We start from the raw sequence: 24,344 nt of genomic DNA, 5'->3' as shown, positions 1-24,344 counted from the left end.
AACTTGCATTTACGTAGTGATTTAATGTTTACAATGTGCTTTACAGGTATTAATCTTATTTGATCCTCACATTAACCCTGTGAGGTGGGTGTTCTTAGTATACATACTCTACAGATGGGGAAAATTAAGGTAGTAATAGATTGGATGACTTGCCCAGGGTCACACAGCAAATGTCAGAAACTGAATTTGAACTTAAATCTTGTGACTCCAAGAGCAACACTGTATCCACTGTACCACCTATTATCCTAAAGAAATCATTACGGAAACAAATGTCGAACAGTTACCAAAATATTTTTATAAGAATTACTTGTGTCAACAAAGAACAGGAAACAAGTGAGTATTAATCAATTGGGGAACAGCTAATGAAGTTACTGTATATGAATGATATGGACTATTATTGAGAATTGAAAACAGTAGCATTTCAGAGAAAAATCCATTACACCTATAGGGCTTTATTCACAGTATGAAATTTGGGTTGTCTAATGAGGTCTACGGTGAAGCAAGAGGTCTTCTATTAAGCACGTGGGCAGAATGAATTTTATGATGTTTGACAAGATTTATAGTCCATCTTAATGCCTTTCCTCATTTATTACACTGATACGGTTCATATCTCCTATGAATTCTCCTATGGGAAATAAGGGATGACTGTTGCCGGAAGGTTTTAACACACAGATTACATTCATAAGGTTTGTCTCCAGTGTGGATTCTCTGATGTACAATAAGAGATGAGTGATCCCTAAAAGATTTGCCACATTCATGACATTCATGAGGTTTCTCTCCAGTGTGGGTTCTCTGATGTAGAGCAAGACTGGAGCTGTGTCTAAAAGTCTTTCCACATAGATTACAGTCATACGGTTTCTCTCCAGTGTGGATTTTCTGATGTTTACCCAGATTGGAGCTGCATCTGAAAGCCTTTCCACACTGATTACATTCATAAGGTTTCTCTCCAGTGTGGATTCTCTCATGATCAACAAGACTGGAGCTGCATCTGAAAGTCTTTCCACAATGATTACATTCATAAGGTTTCTCTCCAGTATGGATTCTCTTATGTTCAGCAAGATTGGAGGTTTGTGTAAAAGTCTTTCCACAATGATTGCATTCATAAGGTTTCTTTCCAGTGTGGACTCTCTGATGTAGAGCAAGATTGGATGTGTTTGTAAAAGTCTTTCCACATTGATTACATTTATAAGGTTTCTCTCCACTGTGGATTCTCTGATGTAAAGCAAGACTGGAACTCTGTGTAAAAGTCTTTCCACACTGATTACATAGATAAGGTTTCTCTCCAGTGTGGATTCTCTGATGTACAATAAGGGAGGAGTGTTCAATAAAAGCTTTACCACACTCATGACACTCATGAGGCTTCTGTCCAGTGTGGATTCTCTGATGTAAAGCAAGACTAGATCTGCATCTGAAAGCCTTTCCACACTGATTACAGTCATAAGGTTTCTCTCCAGTGTGAATTCTCTGATGATCAGTAAGACTAGAGCTCTGTCTGAAAGTCTTTCCACAATGACTACATTTATAAGGTTTTTCTCCAGTGTGGATTCTCTGATGTAGAACAAGATTAGAGTTGCATCTGAAAGTCTTTCCACATTGACTGCATTCATAAGGTTTCTCTCCAGTGTGGATTTTTTGATGCTCAGCAAAACCAGAGCTCTGTCTGAAAGTCTTTCCACACCGATTACATTTATAAGGTTTTTCTCCAGTATGGATTCGCTGATGTAGAGCAAGATTGGAGTTGCATCTGAAAGTCCTTCCACATTGATTACATACATATGGTTTCTCTCCAGTGTGGATTTTCTGATGCTCAGCAAAGTTGGAGCTCTGTCTGAAAGTCTTTCCACATTGATAACACTCATAAGGTTTTTCTCCAGTGTGAATTCTCTGATGTTTAGCTAGACTAGAACTGCATCTGAAAGTCTTTCCACACTGAATACAGTTACAGGGTTTCTCTCCAGTGTGGATTCTCTGATGTAGAACAAGATTAGAACTACATCTGAAAGCCCTTCCACATTGATTACATTCATAAGGTTTCTCTCCAGTGTGGATTCTCTGATGTACAGTAAGACTAGAGCTCTGTTTGAAAGTCTTTCCACACTGATTACATTCAAAGGATTTCTTTCTTCTCTGATGTACAATAAGAGATGAGTTTTCACTGAAAGCTTTACCACACTCATGAGATTTCTCTCCAGTATGAGTTCTGTGGTGGGAAATAAGGGATGACTGTCGCCCGAAGACTTTTCCACATTGCATACACTTATGTAGCTTTTCATTAGTATGAAATTTCTGATGGCAAATAAGTGGTGATAGTCCCTTAAGTGCTTTACCATGTTCATTACATTCATAATCTGTCTTTCCATTGTGAATTTTCTGGTGGTCAATGAGCTTTGAATTATGGCTGAAGGCCTTCTCACTGTCATTATGTGTACAAAGCATTTCTTCAGTGTGATTTTTCTGATGTCTAATAAGCTTTGATTTTAAGCTGAAGGCCATCTCACATCGATTACATTGATAAGTTTGCACTTCAGGAGTCTTCTCCTGAGACTCAACAAGCTCTCTCAGCTCAGTAAAGTATTCCTTATGTTTACTATCCTGACAACAGCCATTCTCTGAGTCCCTTGCCTTACAGTGAATTAGGAATGAACATTGCCTGAAACTCTTTCTACCTTTATGAAATTCACAGTGACTCTTTTGTTTTTCCTCTTTCTTGGTATCAGAGTCATTGATTTCTCTCACACTGAGGTTGCAATGACCATTATTCCTGAATCTTGGCTGTTGTGATTCTTCCACAGAAATACTCAGCTTGGCAGCTGTCTCCCTCATTTCAAGCCCCATTTTTCCACCTGAAGGAAAAAAACAAACATTTATAGGACACATACACATATACACGAGTGTATCTTCTACCCTCCATTGACACAAAAAGTTAAGTGATTTATTATCTATTTCTAGGAAAAGAGATTTAGAAGCATTCCTGCAGAAGTACAAGCTAATGCCAAATGAAGAGTATGAGAAAAGTACTACAAAAATTAATTTGAGTTTTTGTTTTTTAAAAACCAAATGTGGCTGGATTTTTAAAGTTATAATTCTTGTCATTTTCTGTAGTTAATTTCATTGTACCTATTAAAAATGGTGATTATTATTCTGCATTTAGCTGTGTGAAAAAGTTTCTTTAGGAAGGCATCACTCAAAGGTCGCTGACTGCCAGGACTGGACCAGTGTCTCCCACTGGAATAGAAGGCTACAGCTGCCAAGTAACAGGACTCAGCAATGAGTCCGTGAGTTTTTCCCCACCACAGAAAGGAGAAAGGGGAAAGGAAAGATGAATCAGTCTAGTCATAAGATGTTTGCTCCCAAGACTTTCCAGAGAATGTGAGTCAACTCTGTTTTCCCCACTGCTGTGGGTTCTGGAGCTCCCCTCTCTGAGTCAATCCACAGCCATCTTCACTTCAGACCAAGCACACTCTTAATTCAGATTGCACCACGTCCCTCACGTAACCAACTGCTACAAAAGAGCTGCTCTGTCGGATGGATCCCTGGGAATCAAGGAGCCTTGGATCCTACTCATTGGCCACTGCTGGCCTTGCTGACAGACGGACTGTGCTCAGGCCTTTGTGTCTCAGCTTCTCTTTATCACAGATTTCTATCACTACAAATGGCACATTTGCGGCACGTGTATTAAGTATTCACATTATTTCATTACCTATCACATCTATAAAAACAGTTTAATTTCCCTGGTGATTCCTTTTATCTTACTTTTTCTCTTCTCATGTCCAAGACCACATCATGACTGCCAACCTTGGTTTTCGTATTCATCTGAGGCATACTATATTCTGTTCTGGTCCATCACTGTTTGTCTAGAACAGCCATTATCTCGCTTTTTTTAAAGTTTATCTTTGAATGTTTCCGCTCCCTAATTCAAAAAAGAAAAACCAAAATCCTCAAAATAAGCATGATAAAAAATTTATCAGTTTCCCACATCCAAAATATTATGTCTTATATTGGACCTTGAGTTTATCACCCTTCAGTTGGGAAGTGAACAGCATGCTTCACTATTAGTCCTATAGCAGCCCTTCCTATTTTGTGGTTGACAGAATCCTTGGGGCTTCACAATAATGGTCTAAGGAGTTTGAGCTAAAATTTCTTTAACGGAACATGGAGCAAAAAATAACTGCCCAACTGTGTTGTAAATATTTTTAAATAAAAATAAAATAAATGTAAATAGATTTTCCTCTGAAACAATAAGAATGTATGTTTCAAGCATAATAGTTTTCTTTCTGCAGTGACTCCACACTGTCATAACCAGGTATCTGATGCTTTTCAAGATCAGGCAGTGATTATATCAAAACCTGACCACTTCTGACTAAGTTCAACATGTTCCTTCAGTTTCTCAACCTAACATCAAATTGCTTCCCAACAGGAAGAAAGGTCTGAAATTCCCGTGCAAATCGATTCCCAGTGGATGGTCACAGGGAAGCATATCTGATCATTTGTTTTCTGTCACTGCACCAGAGTACTTTCCTCACTCCCAGGTTACCTTGTAAGCACATCTCACCACCAGGGTAATCACCAGATCATCAAGTTAAAAATATTTGCACAGATGGCAGGCTCCATGAAAACCATGAATGCCTTACAAGTGATCCTGAAATTATCATGAACCTTTACAACTCTTGTACAAAAACAGTCCTTCTCCTGTCTCTCATTACAGTCTTAAGGCTATTTTCTGATTTGAACTTATCCTCCATTGAGATAGAATGCTGGGCCTGAAGCCAAGAAGAGCTGAGTTCCTGAGGTACTTCAGAAACTTGCTAGCAATGGCACCTGGAGAAATCACAGCACTTCTGTTTGTCTTAGTTTCCTTATTTATAAAATGAGAATAATAATAGCACCCAGGTTCTAGGCTTCTTGTGAGCATCAAATGAGAAAATACTTGTAAGGTTTTTGGAACCTATGAGGCACTAGACGTAATTGTTAGCTATCATTATCATCATCATCACCATCATCACTTTCATCATCATAACCACCACCATCATCATCATCACCATCACCAACACGATCATCATCACCATCGTCAGCATCACCATCATCACCATCATCATAACCACCATCATCAGCATCACCATCACCATCATCAGCATCACCATCATCATCGTCACCACCATTGTCATCACCACCACCATCGTCATCACTATCATCATCGCAACCATCATCACCATCATGGTCATCATCGCAATCACCATCATCTTCATCATCATTGTTAGACTAGTTTTCCTCAACTCTGCTCTCCTTCTTGAACTGACATTCTCCTCTCTCCTTCTATTTACTTCTATTCCTGTTGAACTTAATGTATCTACATACCAAAACGCTTTCTTTTGCCTGGATCACCTAAGATGGAGGCTCATGATTTGTTACTGTTTCTCAAACCCTCTCCCTCTTTGTATAAGGCATAGCTATACTAGACAGCTGTTTGACAAGAGCTGTCTTTTGACTTTGTTTATATCCCCAGAGCTTAGCACAATGCCTAGAATATAGCTGTTGTTTTCTCCTTTGCTTCAAAGAGGACCAGTGGTATCACAGGGTGATGTCTTGACTAGCATGTGAATTAGATTGAAGGGAGGCAGAGTTGCACAAAGCCATCGGCCTCACTTTCTTCCAGAGTAATCAAGGTCTGCCGGCAGGACAAAAACCAAGATGGCTGGCAATGGCCCAGGATACAGAGAATGACCTTGCCATCTTTAATGTCTCACCAACATCATGCACTCCACCGTGCCTGCTTCAGCCACCTTCATGGCCACTGGAACAAATTATTCTCATCAGCCTATTCTGCAGAAGGAAATCTTCACATACTTGGGGTACAGAGGTCCATCAGTTACCCTCAACCCAGCTTAGCCTGTCTGCCAAGACAGTTTACTAGGATATGGCCACTGCACATTGTACACCTTCTTGGATCCTGGGTGAGAGCTCAGTGCCAGACAGACACCAAAAGTGAATGAATTACCTTACAAAGGACTTAGTAAGCATTCACACCAGAGATGCTGGTCCTCCTTGAACCCCCGTACACCTCTAGAACATAAGAGTCACTTAATCAGTGTTTCTTGACTGGCTTTCTGGGCCTAGGGCCAATACAAAGCCCTAACTTCTACCTCAACCCCTAGAATCTAGTCTCTCTCCATTGGTCAAACATAGGTTCTGGCCTCAGATTTGTTTTCTGTCTCCTTCTTTCACCTTATGCTGTACAAGGAGTTACCTTTGTCCAGATCCTGATGGACGGGACCTGTGGATGGCATCTGATCAGACCAAATACTGGAGATCACAAAGTTTACCCAATGGTCTCCTGCTATGGAACACCTGGGAGTCTGTACCTCCTATGCCCCTAAAATGAATGTGCCAGTAATCTACATGAATATGGCAAATGATTTCCCAGGAATGGAGACAAAGACTGGACCATAAAGATCAGGAAAGGCACTTGAGGTGATGACTTATGCAAACCTCAGCCATGGATGACCTCTAGGTAAGACACTGGCTTTCACTACTGTACATGTGCTGCTGAATGGAGAGAAAGAAAATCATGATTCCAGGTCACCTGTATTCACTGCAAATACTATGCTAACTGGGCCTCCACTGTGGCAAGGCAATCCTCTGACAATTCCATGACTCCCTATCCCACTCATCATAGCAGCTTTTTCAAATCTTTTCATTCCTCTCTAATCTTCCCATATGGCTTGCTCACCTTCACCCCTTCTCTTAGCTAAAAACTTGGCCTAATATTTCACTGCAACAACTGGACATTTACTAAGAGCTCTCTTATCTCCTCATCTCACGTAAATCAGATACCTTCTTTTCCTCCTTTATACCAGCATCACATGAAGAGGGGGCCCTCCTGCTTGACAAGGCAAACTTGCCCAAGTGGTCCCATTCCATCCCATCTACTCCCTACTCTATCATCTCTATTTTCTCACTAATTTTTAATCTCTCCCTCTCTACTGGCTCCTTCCCTACTGACACAAATGAAACCATTTGTCTTCAGTCCTCAAGGAACCTTCACTTGATTCATCCATCCTCAGTACATATTGTCTTACGTGTCTCTTCCCTTTCATAACTAAACACCAAGATAGATATATAGATATGTATGAGTATAAAAGTCTTCTAAATTCAGAAAGAAGTAAGAGGGCAAGGGGATAGGGTGGGGAGGGAGGATAAGGGAGGGACTCTTAGAGAAGTGGGTAGGTAAAGCAATAGGAGGGCAAGGCAGAAGTAAAGTAGAAGGTCTCCAACTCCTTTACACCTAAACTCTGCAGTCTGGCTTCAAACTTCACTCTTTAACTAAAACTCCCTTCTCCAGAGTTACCAGTGATCTCCTGATTGCTAAACCAAAAAGCCCTTTTCTCAGTCCTCATTCTTCTTGACCTCTCTGAAGCTTTTGACACCATTACTCATCCCCTTTCCTTGATACTTTCTTCTCTCTAGGTTTTGGTGATTCTCCTCTCTTTGGGTTCTCCTCATGCCATGTCCCAAACTAACCTCATTATCTTTCCCCCCCAACTCTCCCATCTTTCTACTTTCCTAACATCATCCAGGTCACCCTTTCGATTGTCCAGGTTCATAAAAGAGGTGTCATCCACTGCTCACCATCTCTCACACTCATACCATCATCCCCCCTCCATCTTCAATCTTTTGGAAAGTCCTGCTAATTCCACCTCTGTAACACCTCTCACATACATCCTCCCCTGTCTCCCAACACTGCCACCTTCTAGGTTCAGGCCCCAATTGCCTCATACCCGCAGTACTGAAAAAGCCTGCTGCTTGGGTCTCTCCCTAGCTCAGTCAATGCTCTACCCAGCTGTCAAGCTCATCCTCCTCAAGCTCCCATCTGACCAAGTTACTGCCTCCTCAATAAACTGCAGCTGCTCCCTAGCACCAGGATAACATATGAAATCCTCTGCTGGGCTCTTAGAGCTTTCATCATCTGCCCACCTCCTCCCTTTCCAGTCTTCTTTCATCTTACTCCCCCTCCACATACAATCCAGTAGCAAAGGCCTCCTTTCTATGCCTAGAACAGGACACACCATCTCCAGTTTCCATGGGCTTTCCCTGGTGGCCCCTCATGCCTAGAATGCTCCTACTGGCTTCCCTAAGGCCCCAACCGAAGCCTACCCTCCACAATAAGGCTTTTCCAACCCTCCTCAATCTAAGTGCCTTCCCTCCCTGACTAGCTCCAATCTAACCTGGAGTTGGCACGTTTTACATCATTCTGTCCATGTTGTCTTCCCCACTAGTCCATGACCTCCTTGAGAGCAGGGGATGCCCCTAGCCTTTCTTTGAATTCCCAGCACATAACATGAGGCCTGGCACATAGCACTGGCCTAATGAATGCTTGTTAACTTGAAGAAGGTCTACGAAAGACCTTGTATCAGACAGCCTAAGTCTGCCTGGATACCTTCAGGAGAGCTCTGTGACCCAGAGCTGCAACCAATGGATATTACAGGATCATAGTTTTATCACTGCAATGGAAATGAAAGGCCACTCCTTCATTTCACAGATGGGGAAACTGAGACTCACAGGTTCAGAGACTTGCCCAGGATCTTACTGCTAAAAAGTATCTGAAAAAAAATTTCAAGTCAGGTCTTCCTGCCCCCAAATCTAGCACTCCCCTCACTGTGTCATGTGATAACAGCCCTCACAGACCTGCTTTCCCCTCACTCACCTGGACAGGAGGTTCTGGGGTCTTCTATCTCTAGCATCCATGGTGCTTCTCCTTGTCCCAAATGGGAGATTGAATCTTCCCTGGGAACTGGAAGTCCTGGGCATGCGGGGAGAAGGAAGGGATGAGGATGGAATGACACCAGTAACTTAGTTCCTTTTAGGGAAAGGGGGCATGCAGGAAGGGTCACAGGAGGGTTCACGACTCCTCAAGGAAGGTTTTCTCAGTATTTATTGTTGAGAGCTTTGGTGGGGGATGGGAAGGTCATCTGGAAGCCAATTTAGAGTCAGAGAGTTCTGGTTTTTCCTCTTCCTCCAGAGAAGGATGAGCTGATTCCATAGATTTCCTTATCTAGACATTGAGAGGCATCTTACAGTGCAGCGCAGAGAGCACTGGGCCTGGATGCAGGCCGCCCTGGCCTCAAACCTGGTCTCCGACACTTATGCCCTAAGTGCCCCAGGCGAGTCGCACGATCTCTGTCTGCTTCAGTCTCCTTGACTGTAAAATGTGGATAGTAACATCATCTACTTCACAGGCTTGTTCTGAGGATCCAATGTGCTCATATTTGTAAAGACAGCTTTCAGCACAGTGCCTGGCACGTAACCGGCATGCAGAAATGATTATTTCCTCCCCTTCCTTCCTCACCATTTGCAACTGGAGTTTTGGGGAAGTATCAAGGAAATACAATGAGGCTTTTGAGAGTAAGACTAGTAGCTGTGAGCTACAACTTTAGGAAGAACCTTCCAAAAACCAGACCCACCCAAAGAGGAAGAGGCTATTTTGGGAGGTAGGGGGTGCCATCTCCAAGGAAAAACTGCATGAGTGGTTTTCAGAAATTTGGCAGACAAAATTCATGTTCAGGGAAAGGTTAGACTGGATCAAGGGTAGGGAATCTGCAGCCTCAAGGCTACATGGGGCCCTCTAGGCCCTCAAATGTGACCCTTTGACTGAATCCAAACTTCACAGAACAAATCCCCCTAAGAAAAAGGATTTGTTCTGTAAAACTTGGACTCAGTCAAAAGGCCACACCCAAGGACCTAGAAGGCCACATGTGGCCCCACCCCTGGACTAGAAATAACCTCTGAGATTCTTCATTGGCTTGATCTTTGACCTCAGCCTCCCCAGAACCAGTAACAGGCAGCTTCAGGAGCAACAAAGGAAAGTCCCAGCTCCCTACACACACAACAAAGACCTTTTACAGGAAAACCAGGCAGTAGGAGGACCCTGTCTCTTGGACCCAAGAGATCAGCGTTTTGGCCTTTCCAATTACTGATAAATGCTACAAACTGCATACTGGGGAAGGAAAGAAGGCAGTCCCTTTGATAGTGGACTCAGATTTACCAGGGTTAGTGTCCTTACCCAGGGACAACAGGTTCCGGGCATTCTCCCCCATGACCTCCTTGTACAGCTCTTTCTGAGAATGGTCCAAGAGGCCCCACTCCTCTGGGGTGAAGTCCACAACCACATCCTTGAATGTCACCAACCCCTAAACCATCAAAAATGATAGGACTTGGAGCTAAAAGAGACTTCAGAATTGATCTAGTCCAACCCTCATCAATTTACATGAGGAAACAGACAAATAGAAAAAGGATTTCCCCAAAGGTTATGCCCTTCATGAGTAGCACAGCCAACACTTAGAAGCACAGTCATGAAAAGCTCAGTGGAATACTGAGAACAGCTTTTTATATATGCAATTGGAATAAAATTGAGAAATGTGTTACTGGGAATTGCTTTTCCCTATGGAATGAGAGAAGTTACATGTTCTATAAGAGACACAAATCATGAAACAAAATCAAAAGAATGAAAAAAATGGAAGAGCATGAGAAACATCTCATCAGAAAAACAATCGATCTGGAGAATAAGTCGAGGAAAAATAATATAAGAATAGTCAGACTAGCTGAAAATTATAATAAAAAAAAGAATCTTGAAATGATATCACAAGAAATTATCAAGAAAGACTGCCCTGAAATTCTAGAACAAGTGAAAGGAGAAATAGAAAAAAGTCCACCAAACACCACCTGAAAGAGATCCCAAGAGGAAAATTTATGGAACTATCACAGCCAAATTTCAAAGCTCCCAGGTTAAGGAGAAAATATTGGAAACAACAACAACAACAAAAAAAAAGTATTAATATCATGGAGCTACAACAAGGATTACACAAGACCTAGTAGCAACTACAATGAAGGACCACAGGTCTTGGAATACTATATTCTGTAGAGCAAAAGAGCTGGTTTTATGACCAAGTGTAATTTATGTAGCAAAGCTAAGTATAATCCTAAATAAAAATTTTTTTTTAAAAACATACATTTAACAGAACATTTGACATATGACACCCAGGCGAAATATACAGTAAACATTAAAAACCAATTATAAGGGATTCAACAAGGTCAAATTGTTTACTTCATACATCTGAAAATATTAGCAGTACTCTTACAACTGTCATCATTATTTGGGTAACTTGAAAGAAAGCGTGGGCTGAGCTGAGTACGATGGGGTGCTTTTAAAGAAATAAAACTGTAGGAAGAGACGAAAAGGAGCAATTAATTACCTTACACAAATGACACATAAAAAGAAAAACTGATACAGAAGAAGCTAGTAGGGGGAGGGGAGGTCATGCTAGGACCTTACTCTCATCAGGAATGGGTTAAAGAGAGAAGACAGATAGATAGATGGATAGATACATAGATAGACAGACAGACAGATAGATAGATGGATGGATAGATGGATGGATGAACAGATATAGATATATATGAGTATAAAAGTCTTCTGAATTCAGAAAAAAATAAGAGGGCAAGAGGATAGGGTGAGGGGAGGATAAGGAAAGGACTCTTAGAGGGTTGGGTAGGTAAAGTAATAGGAAGACAAGGTAGTGGGTAGAAGTAAAGTAGAGGAGGAGGGATAGAGTAAATAGGGTGAGAAGGATAGTGAGAAGGAAGGAGGAAAATACACAAGTAACTGTAACTTAAAATGTGAATGGGATGAGTTTACCCATAAAATGGAAACAGACAGCAGATTAAAAATTTGAATTCAACAATATATTGCTTTCAGGAAACAATAAAAATGAGAAATATATACAAAGATAAAAATAAAGGGCAGGAGTAGAATTTAATGTGTAAAAAAAAGCAGGGATAGTAATCATGATCTCAGACAAAGTTAAAGTCAAAATAGATTTAAACAAAAGTGAAAAACAGAGAAACTACACCATGCATCCACAATATTATTCAATATTGTTCTAGACCATTAAAATAACTAGACAGTATAAATACCTGAGTGTATACCTGCCAAAAGAGACACAGGAGCTATATGAACACAAACATAAAACACTCTTTATACAAATAAACTCAGATCTAAATAACTGAAGTAATATTTATTGTTCATTGGTAGGTAAAGCCAATACAATTTTTTAAATGACAACTTAATCTAACTAATCTATTTATATAATGCCATCCCAATTAAATTACTAAAAATTATTTTACTTCATTAGAAAAAATAATAATGAAGTTAATTTGGAAGAACAAAAGGTCAGGAACTTCAAAGAAACCAGGGAAAAAAGATGTAAAAAAGAAACAGATTCAACAGTATCAGACTTTAAAATATATTAGGAGGTGAGAACATTGTTGAAGTATGAAATAGATTATTTGGATTATTTTAAATTAAATTTTTCTTGCATGAATAAAACCTATGTAGTCAAGAATAGAAGGAATGCAGAAAACCGAGGGAAAAAACTTTTACAGATAATCTCTAAGATAGATGTGAGTGGGTTAGAATAATGCTTTGGTATAGGAAATGATGAGCGCTGAGTTAGAAAAACATGGAAAGAGTTGGACCTATGAAGAAAAATGCTATCCACCTTGAGAGGAATAGATGACAAGTGGAAATAAGCATAGTACAGTCTTACATACATGCGTATGAGTGTCCATGTGTATATGTGTGTATGTTTACAGATATCTATGTATGTGGATATGTGTGTGTGTATGTTTAATTGTAGCCTTCTTTAGGGTGAGGGGAATGAGGGGAAAAAAAATAAAATAAAAAGGACACAGCAGAGAACACAGGCAAACCAAAAAGGAAGCAAAGAAGAACTGGGCAACTTTGAAGACAACGTGTAGTATTTAATAAAAAGATTGTCTTCAAATGGAAATTTATTGTTTTACACTGAATCCTCTCTTAGTCTGCTGTATACATAGCACTGGGCTTTTTTTTTTCCTTTTCTCGTTTGGTAGTTAAATTTAAAATAAAAAATTTACAAAAAAAAAGAAAAGATGAAAAGAATTATTAAGATATATTAATCACAATCTGGACTGAACTAAGGTGGTATGAGACTGTTTCCAATCATGGGCAAAAAAGCTACCTAGTGTTATACTGAGGTCTTGAGGTGGCTCTGGGTATGATGGTCAAAGCATTCAATGCCTTTTTGCTTTATGGGTGCTTTCATTTGTAAATGGCATATATTCACTAAATTTGATATTTAGTTTTACAGAAATAAGAATAACTAAGAAGTGGAACAGAGATTTCCTTCATTCACAAATAAAGGTAATATTTTATTAACCAAGATGGGGTTTGATCTAATTCCTGAGGAAGACGTTACCAGTTGCCTCATGAAAAAATACAGAGTCTAAACATGCCCCTCAATCTCTGGGAACTGGGAGAATGACTTGAGGCAGACTGATGAACCACGTGGAGGAGGGGCTGACCAGACCTGAAAATATGTCCATCCTTGGGCTAGGTCATTTATTTCTCCAACCTGCTAAATGGAGAACACATTTGGCCAGTGTGCTAGGAATCTGATGGTCTTCGGGGTCATTTTCTTCCACTTCCGTTATAGTTAATGACTCACTTTTTTTAGAGTTTCTATTATGTTGGAGCAATTCTCTATCATATGGATAAAATGCTTTTTACTTTTTCATCATTTTGGTTTGTTCTTTTAAACAACAGATTTCCGCTCTATTTGAAGTCGCATTTCATCTTTAACATCCTATCTTTTTAATATTTCTCTTATGAACAGTTAAGGAACTGATTGATCTCTTTCCACCTTTTCTTCCAACTAGAGCCTCTTAACTCATTGTTTTTCATTTCATAGAATTTATTCACAGGGCCCACACTCTCACTGAAGGAAGGCAGTCCTTTGTCGATTGATAATTAAAATTCCTAACTCACTCCCAACAGAAATTTCCAAACTTCTTTGCCTTCTATTCCAAAGTTTTTTCTCTCTTCCCACATCCATCCTTCACCAGTGTGGGGTGGGGCCATGAACTCCAAACATCCATTTAAGGAGAGGGCTCAGCTCATACCTCTCATTTCTCACCTAGCTGCACTACCTGTGAGATTTATTTGACTGATTCATTCGCCATGCACCAGAGTCTCTTACTGGGATAACCTCATGCCCCTGTAATGTCTCATCAGTCATCACTACCCTCTGCCTCTCTGATTAGAGGGTGGGGCCATGGAAACCAAACCTCCATTTAAGGGGAGAGCTCAGCTTAAATACTCATTTCTCACCTGCTACACTCCTTTGGCATTTCTCATTGACTTCACCACACCCCAGGGTCTGGTACCTGCTGCCATCCCTCTCCACTTTTCAGTTTCCTTCTGTATGGTGTCTTCCCACATTAGATCATATGCTCTGTGAGGGCAGGAACTGTCTCTCATCTTAAATTTGAATTTCTAGCCCCTTGGCACCTGACCTGGAACACAGTAGGTACTTACTATTGATGGACCATTGAAGACCCAATCCTTCTCATTCCAGAACCTGCCCCTTATTTTACCTTAAAAACAGAAGCCCCTCAACCTGAGCTAACTCTGCTCCCAGCCTCCTTTAAATATCGCCAACATGATGTCCAGTAGTATAAACTCACCAGGTCCAGAAGAGAACTTTTTACCTTCCCTCTTACTGTCAAAGGCAATACCATGCTTCCAGCAAACCTAGACATCATTCTCAACTCCCATTTCTCTCCCCTCTTCTCTTATCTGATGCCCAGGTCTGTGGATTGTACCTTGCAACATCTCTCAATCACGCCCTCTTCTCCCCTCTGACACTACAACCACCTTGGTGCAGGTCCTCATCATGTGGCCCTCGGACTGCTGCAGTAGCCTGCTGCTGGGTCAGCCGGCCTCAAGGCTGCCCCCACTCCAATGGGTCCTCCATTTGGTCCACAAAGCAATTTCCCTAAACTGCAGGTCTGATCATGTGACTCCTCTACTCCATAAACTCCAGTGGCTCCCTACCACCTCCAGGATCAAATGCAAATTGTCTTGCATTGAAAGCCCATCATGACCTGGACATCGCCTGGTATTCTGGTCTCCTCACACCTGATTTCCTGCCCCCACTCACTGGTCCAATGACTCTGGCCTCCTTGCCACACCAGAAGAAGACATTCCATCTCTCTGGGCAGGGCATTTTCTCTGGCTGTCCTCCATCAAAGGAATCCTCTCCTATCTCTGTCTACTGGCTTTGCAGCAAGTCTTAACTAACATCCCATCTTCTACAGGAAGTGGACTTTGCAATTCCTCTTAATTCTAGTGCCTTCCTTCTTTTAATTATATTCTATTTATCTTCCAATGGCTTGTTGAGGACACTGAGACCTGGTTCAGATCAGTGAAGCTCCCACTGTGCTCACAACAGCCAAGCATCGGGGACCTCTTTGGGACAGTGCACAGGATGCAGCTGCCTTATTCAGGCCGTCTCTACCAAGAACCCTGACAATTCTTACTACAGAATCAAATGAGACAATATTTATAAGGCTTGTGGAACGGACCAGACACCATGACCAGCTCCAAGCCCCTTCCAGTCTTCTTTCACCTTCCTCCCCTCCAGCTCCTCTCTGACCCAGGGACACTGGCCTCCTGGCTGATTCTTGACCAAGACCCTCCATTCCCTCACTCTGACTTCCCAATGGCTGTCCCTCATGCTTGGAATGCCCTCTCCTTTCACCTGTGCCTCCTGGCTTCCTTCCAGTCTCTGATAAAAATCTCCTCTCTGAAAACATGCTTTTCAAGGTCTCCAAAACCGCTGGAACCTTCTCTGTGAAAGCACCTCCCTTCTATACTGCAAAGAGATTGTTTGGACATAGCTGCTGACAGCATGTCTCCCCCATTAGACTGGGAGCTCTTTGAGGGCAGGAACTGGTTTTTCCTTCCTTTGTATCCAAGGAAGTTCTAAACAGTGTCTGACACAGAGGAACCACTTTCTAAACATTTGTTGACTTGACTTAAAAAATGGTAAAGGGAAGAGATTCAGAGAGATCTGGGGAGACACATGCGAGCTGAGGCAGAGTCAGTGAGTAGAACCAGGACAATTTAGCTCTGAGGACAACACAGTTAAGGACCAGAGCCAGGGGACCCTTCGGGCCTCTGCTCCAGGCCTGTCCAGACAAGACTCAGGTGGGAAGGGGTTTTCTTTGACCTTCAGTGGCTACAGGGGACAGCATGGCCACAAGAAACAGAGAGGGGAGGACTTGTGTGTAGGGGAGGGGGGCTGGGCAGGCAAGAAGAGAGCAACCAAAGGGCTATAAAAAGGCGCATACTCTTTGACCCAGCAATAGCACTTGTAGGGCTGCATCCCAGAGACATCATACAAATGGGAAAAGGACCCACATGTGCAAAAATATTCACAGCAGCTCTTTTTGTGGTAGCAAAGAATTGGAAATTGAGAGGATGCCCATCAATTGGGAATGGCTGAGCAAGTTGTGGTATATGAATGTAATGGAATACTATTGTGCAAGAAGAAGTGATGAGCAGGCAGACTTCAGAAAAACCTGCAAAGACCTGTACGGACTGAGCTGAGTCTAAGTGAGCAGAACCAGGAGAACATTGTACACAACAGCTACATTGTATGAAGACTAATATTGATAGACTTTACCCCTCTCAGCAATACAAGGATCTAAGATATCTACAAAGGCCTTGTGATAGAAAATGCTGTCCTCATCCAAAGAAGGAACTATGGAGTTTGAATGCAGATCAAAGCAGACTATCTGCTATTTTTTTTCTTCTGTTGAGTTTTGTTTCCTCTCTGTGGTGGTTCTTCCTATTGGTTCCAATTCTTACTTATAACATCACTAATGTGAAAATATGTTTAATAGGAATGTATATGTATAGTCTATATCAGATTGTGTGCCATCTTGGGGAGGGTGGTGGGGAGGAAGAGGGAGAAAAATTTAAAACACAAAAGCTTATGGAAGTGATTGCTGATAAATTAAAATAAATTAATTTTACAAAAAGAGAGAGCAAAGCCATGAGGCCTAGGGATAGGGACTGACCAGCAAAGAGGTTGCCCTGGTCAGTCACTTGTACTGAGAACCTGAAAACAAACAGAGGGCAGGGACTGGGGGAGTTGGTGCTCAAGGTGCCCACCTACCAGGAATCGGTTCAAAAGGCAGAAGGAGGGAGCAGGACAGTGTGGTTACTACTGTATTCAATTCCCTGCCTATTTTTGTAAAGAAACAATCCACAGGGAAGAAAGACTGACAGCCTCACAGCCAATCCTGTCTCTGGAAATGGCCTCATTGGCTGATGTCGATCAAGCCTGAGGACAGAGTACACTCACCTGGGCTGGGGGTCTGTGGCTCCCAGGGGCCATTCCCTCTGGTTCCAGGCTCCCTACTTGGGCAGGGCCTTGGTCCTCTGCAGGCTCAGCTGAGGAGGAAGAAGGATCCCAGAGATGGAGATGTCTTTCCCTTCTCTTCCTAGGCAGGAGGGTGACCTACAGGGATGTAAGGGAGTAAGTCCCACTGGAGTTACAAAGATCCTGGCCCTGCCCTCAGGGCAGAGACTCCAGCAGGGGAGGTACCTGGTAGGGTCAGGCTTGAAATGAAGATGGTCTGAACAGGAAGACTACTTCCCTCCTTCTCTTACTCCTTCTCTCCTGCCCCATCTTTCTACAGAGACCCAGAAGCCAGAGGGGGCTTTGAGATCCTGGGTGAGCTGAGATAAATCAGAGCCTCAGTGACGCCTGAGTCAGATCCCTCCCTCCAGTTGGTACTCTCCTCCTCTCTGCATCCCCTATCCCCAACTCACTCACACACTCACACACACACACACACACACACACATACACACAATCCAGACAACAGACTCACTCACTGCTTGATCTATGAGGTTGAGGATGGGAAGGGATATGGGATGGCACTGCCAGGAAGGAACAGTGGAAGCCTCAGGTGGGAGAAAGGATCCTTTCCACTACTCAGTTGAGGGGCCTGAGGGCTCTGAAAAAAGTGGGGGCAGGAAAGGAGGAGGCCTGGGGAAGGAAGGGTCTGGGAGGCAAGACACTGTAACAAAGCCAGGGGAAGGGAAAAGGGACATCTGAGTGACAGAAGGGTTCCAGGAGGGCAGCTGAGCCTGGGAAAGCAGGACAGCTATGTCCTGGGGTCTGACTAGGAGCTGAGGAGGACTCCTGGGTTACCCTTTCAGAGATTAAGTTTGGAGGCCGCTTATCTGGGTCCCTGGTATCTGACAGGGAGTCAGCCCAAGAGTTACAGGTCCAGTTAAGAAAGGCCAGACAGTGGCCTTTCAGTGCCTGGGTCCTAGTTATGGCCTGGGTCCTCAAAAAAAGCCAAGGTTGTTCACAGGACAACCAAATCTCTGAACAGGAGCTGAGGGCAGGGAGACAGGACAGATGGGTCCTGATGGGAGGCTGAAGGCAGTACTCCTGGGTCCCTTTGGGAGAGGTCTGACGGTTGGGTAACTGGTACCCTAATGGTAAAGCTGGGGATGGCACCCTAGGATATTTGCGATGTAATGGGGAACCTTGACAGGAAGCCAGCCAGAGAGCCAGCGTTTGGAGGCAAAACGGCTCCTGGTGGTCCTAGAGGACCCTCAGCATGAGATCAGACAGGGAGGATGAGATACAAAGGAAAAGTCAGACAGCAGAATCCGAGTGCCTCATGCCCCCTGGCTCAGACCTACCTAAGACCTGCATGCACAGAGCTGGCTTCCGGAAGGCAGAGGGCTCTCAACTGTAAGAGAAAGCAGAGTGATTTCAGCTCCAAGAGAAAGCAGAGTAATCACAGCTCCAAACAAAGAAGGCAGCTTGATCAGCGACAAGGGCTCATGCTTCCACTCAGCCAGTCTGGGCAGGCCCTCCCACTCCCAAGAGTCCCACCCTGCCCAGTCCAGCTGAGAAGCCAGGATCTTCCCTTTCCTCCAGTGTCTCCTAGAGCAGGACCTCAGACCCTGCCTACTTCTCTGCCCCAATCTCTGGCCTCCATCACTTGGAACGCACTGGCCACTGGAATAACTGTTTTCCACTTGACTCCTCCTCCTCCAAACTCCAGCCCAGGGCTCCAATTCCATGGTTCACTCACATGGCTGAGTTCCTCTTCCTTAACCTCCACCACCACCTCCCTCCCTCCTTATCCCTACTTTGGGACTCAGACCTTCCTCCTTCTAAACAGAACCTCCTAGCCTTCTCCCAGCTCTTCCCCTGCTGCACTCTTCTTTCAAATTGGGGCATCCATGCCCTACAGGCCTTTCTCCCTCCTCTTTGCTCTCGTTGGGATACAGACTTAGTAGTGGCATTTCTGGGTTAAAAAGCATGCACGGTCTGATAGCCCTTTGGGCAGAGTTCCAAATCATCTTCCAGAATACCCAAACCAATCCATGATTCCACTAACAGTGCAATCAGTGTCCTATTTTTCCACATCCCCTCCAGAATTTTTCATTTTCCTTTTCTGTCTTGTTAGCTAACATGACAGGTGTGAGGTGGTACCTCAGAGCTATTTTCATTTGCAATTTTCCAACAGTGATTTAAAGTATTTTTTTCAAAGGAGTTTCTTACTTTGAAAACTACAAGAAGAAATCCACGCTATCAACCACCGTACAAAAAAAAATGCACCACATCTCTAATCACTTATCCAAGTCACCAACAATTACAAAGATTCTGAGACTGGCAAAGATGACCAGAAAATGAAAATGACAAATGCTGGCAGACCTGAGGAGTGTTAGACACACTGACACTGTTTGTGAAGCAGTGAACTGGCCCATGCATTTCTGTACAACAATTTGAGGCTGTGAACAAGAAGTTCCTAAAGTGTTCATACTCCTTGATCCTGGAACACCTCTATTAGCCCTGAGTACCAGCAGGATCAAAGAAACAGGAAAAGAGCCCAAGTGTTCAAAAATATTTTAGTGGCTCTGTTTATTACAGCAAAGAACTACAAAAAGGAGGTACCTATTAATGGCCCTAATGGCTGAGAAAATTATGACACATTAATGTAATGGAATACAACAGAAAATTCATTCTGGGGACAAGCCCTAGATGGACTCACCGTGGGAAGGCCTTCAGCCAGAAATCATCTCTCATTTATATCAGAGGATTCACATTCATGAATGGACTTCATGGGGAAATGCCCTTTTCTAGAAGGAGGTGACTGGACATTAGAATATTCATATTGGAAAGAAGTCTTATAAAAGCAATGACTATGGGAAGGCCTTCACCTAGAGCTCATACTTGACTGTACACAGAAGGAACTGGGCTAGGGTTAACACATATGGATCTCTTTCATGAGGGCAGGCCTTTTGCTGTGGCATAGACAGGATTAGCTATCTGGAATTTCATACTGTGAATAAATATAATGAGTTCTTCTTCAAAATATTGTTTATCATTACTCTTCCGTAATATTCAATAGCATCCTTTAACTATCACTTCTTTAGCCACTCCTCAAATGACTGCTACTCACTTTGCTTCCAGTTCTTTGCTGGTGCAAAAAGTCCTAGTATAAATAGTTTGGAATCTGTTGGACATTTATTTTGGGAATGATGGTTTTCTTTAGGCCACTCAGTGGCTCAATGGATAGAGTTGTGTGCTGGACACCAGAAGACCTGAGTTCAAATAAAGTCTGATGCTGACCCTCGGCAAGTCAATTAACATATCCCTGCCTCAATTTCCCCATCTGTCTGTTGTGATGCTGGTGGAGTGTCAGTCGTTCAGTCAGGTCTGACTCTTCAGGACCCCATGGACCACATCACGCCAGGCCCTTCACTCACCCACTACCTGTCAAAGTCTGTCCAAGATCACATTTGTTGCTTTCCTGTCACTATCTATCCACCTCGTCCTCTACCATCCCTTTTCCTTTTGCCTTCAGTCTTTCTCAACAGTCTGTCTTCTCATTACATGACCAAAGTATTTAAACCTCAGTATCTGACCTTCCACTGAACAGCTTGGATTATTTCTTTAAGTGTGGGCTGATTCAATCTCCTATGTGGGCAAGGGACTCTCAAAAAGTCTTCTCTAACACCACAATTCAAAAGCGTTGATTCTGCAGCGCTCAATGTTCCTTCTAGTCCACCTGGGCTGGGACGTATTGCTAGCCAATCAATGACAGTGAAAATGATTTGAGTTTAAGGCATGGTCCTTAAAAAAGAAATCTAGCCTGTAAACCCCGAGATACCTTGTGAGATTTCAGGGATCAAAATGTATATTCCTTTGGGCAGAGCACCTGCAATGAAGGGTATAATTCCCTATGGGGATGGAGGGAGGAAGAGGGAGGAGACAGGGAGAGAAGGGAGGGAGGGAGGGAGGAAAAGAGGAAGGAAGAAATGAAGGAAGGAAGGAAGGAAGGAAGGAAGGAAGGCAGGAAGGAAGGAAGGAAGGAAGGATGGAAGGAAGGCAGGAAGGCTGGCCAACCGGAACTATCCAGTTGGGTCCCCAGCGAGGCACCTAAAGACACTGACCAATTATTGATTGTTGTTTGTCCTTTGTTCTGAAGAGAACCATGACATCAGGAAGGTGATGGAATGACTTGCAAGTGAATTAGATTTAAGCGAGGCAGGGCTGTGCCAAGTCACCAGCCTCACTCTCCTCCGAAGCCATCTGGGTCCGGTGGCACGATATAGATCAAGACCACTAGAAATGACCCCAGATGCAGTGGGAAACCAGGGCTGTTTTAAGCTAAGGTCTTTCTTGGGTCTCAGTTTGTCAGAGGCAATGCCCATTCAGGGATTAAGCTAGGTAAGAATGAAGCACAGAATGGCCTCTTTTACTGAGTCAAAAAAAAAAAATCAATCTGTGAGGTGAAACCCTCAGAGTTTCTACCAAAACAGAAAAAATTGCTATTTATACTCAGGTGAATCACCAGAGCCCAAATCACGACCAAATGAGGCTTGGCCAACAATAGGTAAATGGTTTAAGATACTGGTCTATGACCAATTTCTGCTACCCTACCTTCCAGCTATCCCAACAATTTTTACCAAGTAATGAATTCTTATTCCAAAAGCTTAAATCTTTACATCTGTCAAACACAAGGTTACCATAATCACTTATTACTGCGTACTGTTATGGCTAATTTGTTCCACTGATTTAGCTTTCTATTTTTAGCCAGTAGTTTTGATAATTACTGCCCTACAATACAGTTTAAGATGTGGTACTACTAAACCTCATTCCTTTACATTTTTTTTAATTGGTTCCTTTGATATTCTTAACCTTTTGTTATTCCTAATGAATTTTATTATTATTTTTCTAACTCAATAAAATAATTTTTGGTAATTTCATTGGGATGGCATTGAATAAATAGATTAGTTTAGGTAAAACTGTCATTTTTATTATAATGGCTCTGTCTATCCACGAACAATTTCTACTTCTCCAGTTATTTAAATCTGACTTTATTTGTATAAAAAGTGTTTTAGAATTATGTTCATGTAGTTCCTGGGTTTCTTTCTAGCACGCATACTCCTAAGTGCTTTATACTGTCTACTATTATTTAAAGGGAGTATCTCTCACTATCTCTTCCAGCAGGGTTTTGTTGGTGAGGTACAAAAGTGCTGATGATTTATGCAGGTTTATTTCATAACCTGCTATTTGCTAAAATTATTCATGGCTTCTACTCACTTTTTAGTGACTCTCTAGGATTTTCCAAGTACATCATCATTATCGTTGGCCAAAAGAAATAGTTTTATTGCCCATTTTGATTGTTTCCATTTTTTTCTTCTCCTATGGTTATTACTGACATTTCTAAAACAATACAGGATATCGGTGGCAATGGGAATCCTCGTTTCACTCCTCAACTTACTGGGGAGGCTTCTAGCTTATCTCCATCACAAATAATGCTGGCTGGTGGCTTCCAGCAGAGGCTTTTTCATCATTTAAGGAAAAGTCCAGGCATCTGGGTGGCGGAATGGATACAGCACCGACCCTGAAGTCAGGAGGACCTGAGTTCAAATCCAGCCTCAGACCAAACACTTGACACTTACTAGCTGTGTGACCCTGGGCAAGTCACTTAACCCCAATTGCCTAAAAACAAAACAAAAAACAAAAAAAAAGGAAAAATCCGTGCATACCTACATTTCAAGCGTTCTTAACCTGAATGAGCGTCGTAGGTTGTCCAAAGCGTTTTCTGCTTCTCCCGATATAATCACGCCCTTGGCTCCGCTGTTACTGCCATAACCAGCGGCGTCACCAGCTGAAGCCCCCGGGCATGCCTGGCACGAATCCCTGGTGCCCACGCGGAGCCCGGTCAGCCACCGCCGCGCCGCTGTCCTGCCTTGCAGCGGGGAACCCGAACATCGCTTTCCTTCTGCGGCTCAGCCCTGCGGCTGACGAGGCTGCCAGGCGCCCGCACGTGCGGGCACGCTCCTTATCCGCACCCACATTCCGGGGGCACTCTGCCTCCACGCGGGACTCGCCCACTCCCCACCTCCGCGGCGGGGCCGGGGGCTCCCTGGCCTTGACCCGGGGTCAGCGCCCGCCGAGCCCTCGGCCCCGCGACCATCCGGGACACGGACAACTTCGCAGAGAGGAAACCCCGCCCCCCAAGTCTCTGCGGGCGACCCTCCCCCGCCCCTTCCCCGACAATCAGCCCCGGAGGGCCCCACGGGGGAGGGGGCGTTACTGAAGACGGACTGGGGTCTCGGGGCGCAGGATGGAGGGGCTAAGGACCCCGCGGGAGAAGGAAGCGTTGCACAGTCAGCTCTCCGAGCCTTCCCCCGCCTTTGCTCCTGGGCATGCGCGGAGCCCAAGACTACATTTCCCAGAAGGCCTCGCGCCGCGCTCCACTTCCGCTTTCTCCCCTGTCCTCCCTCGCCCCTCCCCGTCACCTTGTGACCTCCGTCTGTCAGGCTCTGTCGGCTCTGGGTCAGCTGGGGCGTGCGGGGGGGGGTAGGGCTCTAACGCCCCCACACACCCCACGAGACCTGGGCGTCCGAGTCCCTCCCTCGCCACCGGACCCGGGAGACGTGTGTCCCCCCACAAAGCCTGGCATCCCCCGCCCCCACCCTTCACCGAGACCCAGGCTCCCAGAGCCCCCTCCTCCCGGAGCCCCCGAAATGCGACCATCCCGAGCCCTGCCCCACCTCGATCACCAGGATGCATGATGCCCTTCCCTGCCACCCCGGCCGAGCCCACCCAGACCCAGGAACCCCGCGCCCCCCACCCCAATTCCCCTCCCCCCCAAGTCTCCAGTGCCCCAGGTCCCTTGCCCCCCACCGAGAGCAGAGCTCCTGCCTCTCCCTCTCCTGGACCGGGCAGCCCTGCCCCCACAACGTGCACCCCAACATCGTGTCTCCCCCCTCCTCCCCTCCCCCCAGCCTGGCCCTGGCTCAGCCCCCCCAAAGCTGGTTCGCCGCCCCCGATTCTCTCTTCCATTCCCTCCAGCACCTGCCAGGAGGCCTTGACGTTCCCCTCCGGAGCCCGTCCAGGCTGCCCCTTCCCCGGGGGTCG

At 44.0% G+C, this 24,344-nt stretch overlaps 1 protein-coding gene across 1 annotated transcript; it reads right to left on the bottom strand.

Annotated features, from left to right (window-relative positions):
• Positions 1-272: 272 nt before the first annotated feature.
• LOC110220194 (uncharacterized) lies at positions 273-23,693 on the bottom strand. The gene is made up of 6 exons (XM_021004132.2): positions 22,967-23,693; positions 18,599-18,648; positions 17,241-17,396; positions 10,058-10,184; positions 8,702-8,797; positions 273-2,843 (listed from the first exon to the last, which is right to left on the bottom strand). The coding sequence occupies exons 3-6, from the start codon at positions 17,271-17,273 to the stop codon at positions 583-585; spliced, it is 2,517 nt and encodes an 838-aa protein (XP_020859791.1). The 5' UTR covers positions 17,274-17,396; positions 18,599-18,648; positions 22,967-23,693; the 3' UTR covers positions 273-582.
• Positions 23,694-24,344: the final 651 nt, after the last annotated feature.

This window comes from Phascolarctos cinereus, unplaced genomic scaffold (assembly GCF_003287225.1).
Source record: "Phascolarctos cinereus isolate Bilbo 61053 unplaced genomic scaffold, phaCin_HiC Scaffold_726;HRSCAF=1367, whole genome shotgun sequence".
NCBI lineage: Eukaryota > Metazoa > Chordata > Mammalia > Diprotodontia > Phascolarctidae > Phascolarctos > Phascolarctos cinereus.
The sequence above is the reverse complement of the archived record's forward strand: the minus strand, read 5'-3'. Positions and strand labels throughout refer to the sequence as shown.

Coding starts and splice junctions, on each gene's coding strand:
- LOC110220194 (XM_021004132.2), bottom strand. CDS start 17,273: ATGGCCCCTGGGAGCCACAGACCCCCAGCCCAG. Junction 8,798..10,057: donor CCGGAACCTGTTGTCCCTGG/GTAAGGACACTA, acceptor CCGCATGCCCAG/GACTTCCAGTTCCCAGGGAA. Junction 2,844..8,701: donor CCCCAGAACCTCCTGTCCAG/GTGAGTGAGGGG, acceptor TTTTTCCTTCAG/GTGGAAAAATGGGGCTTGAA.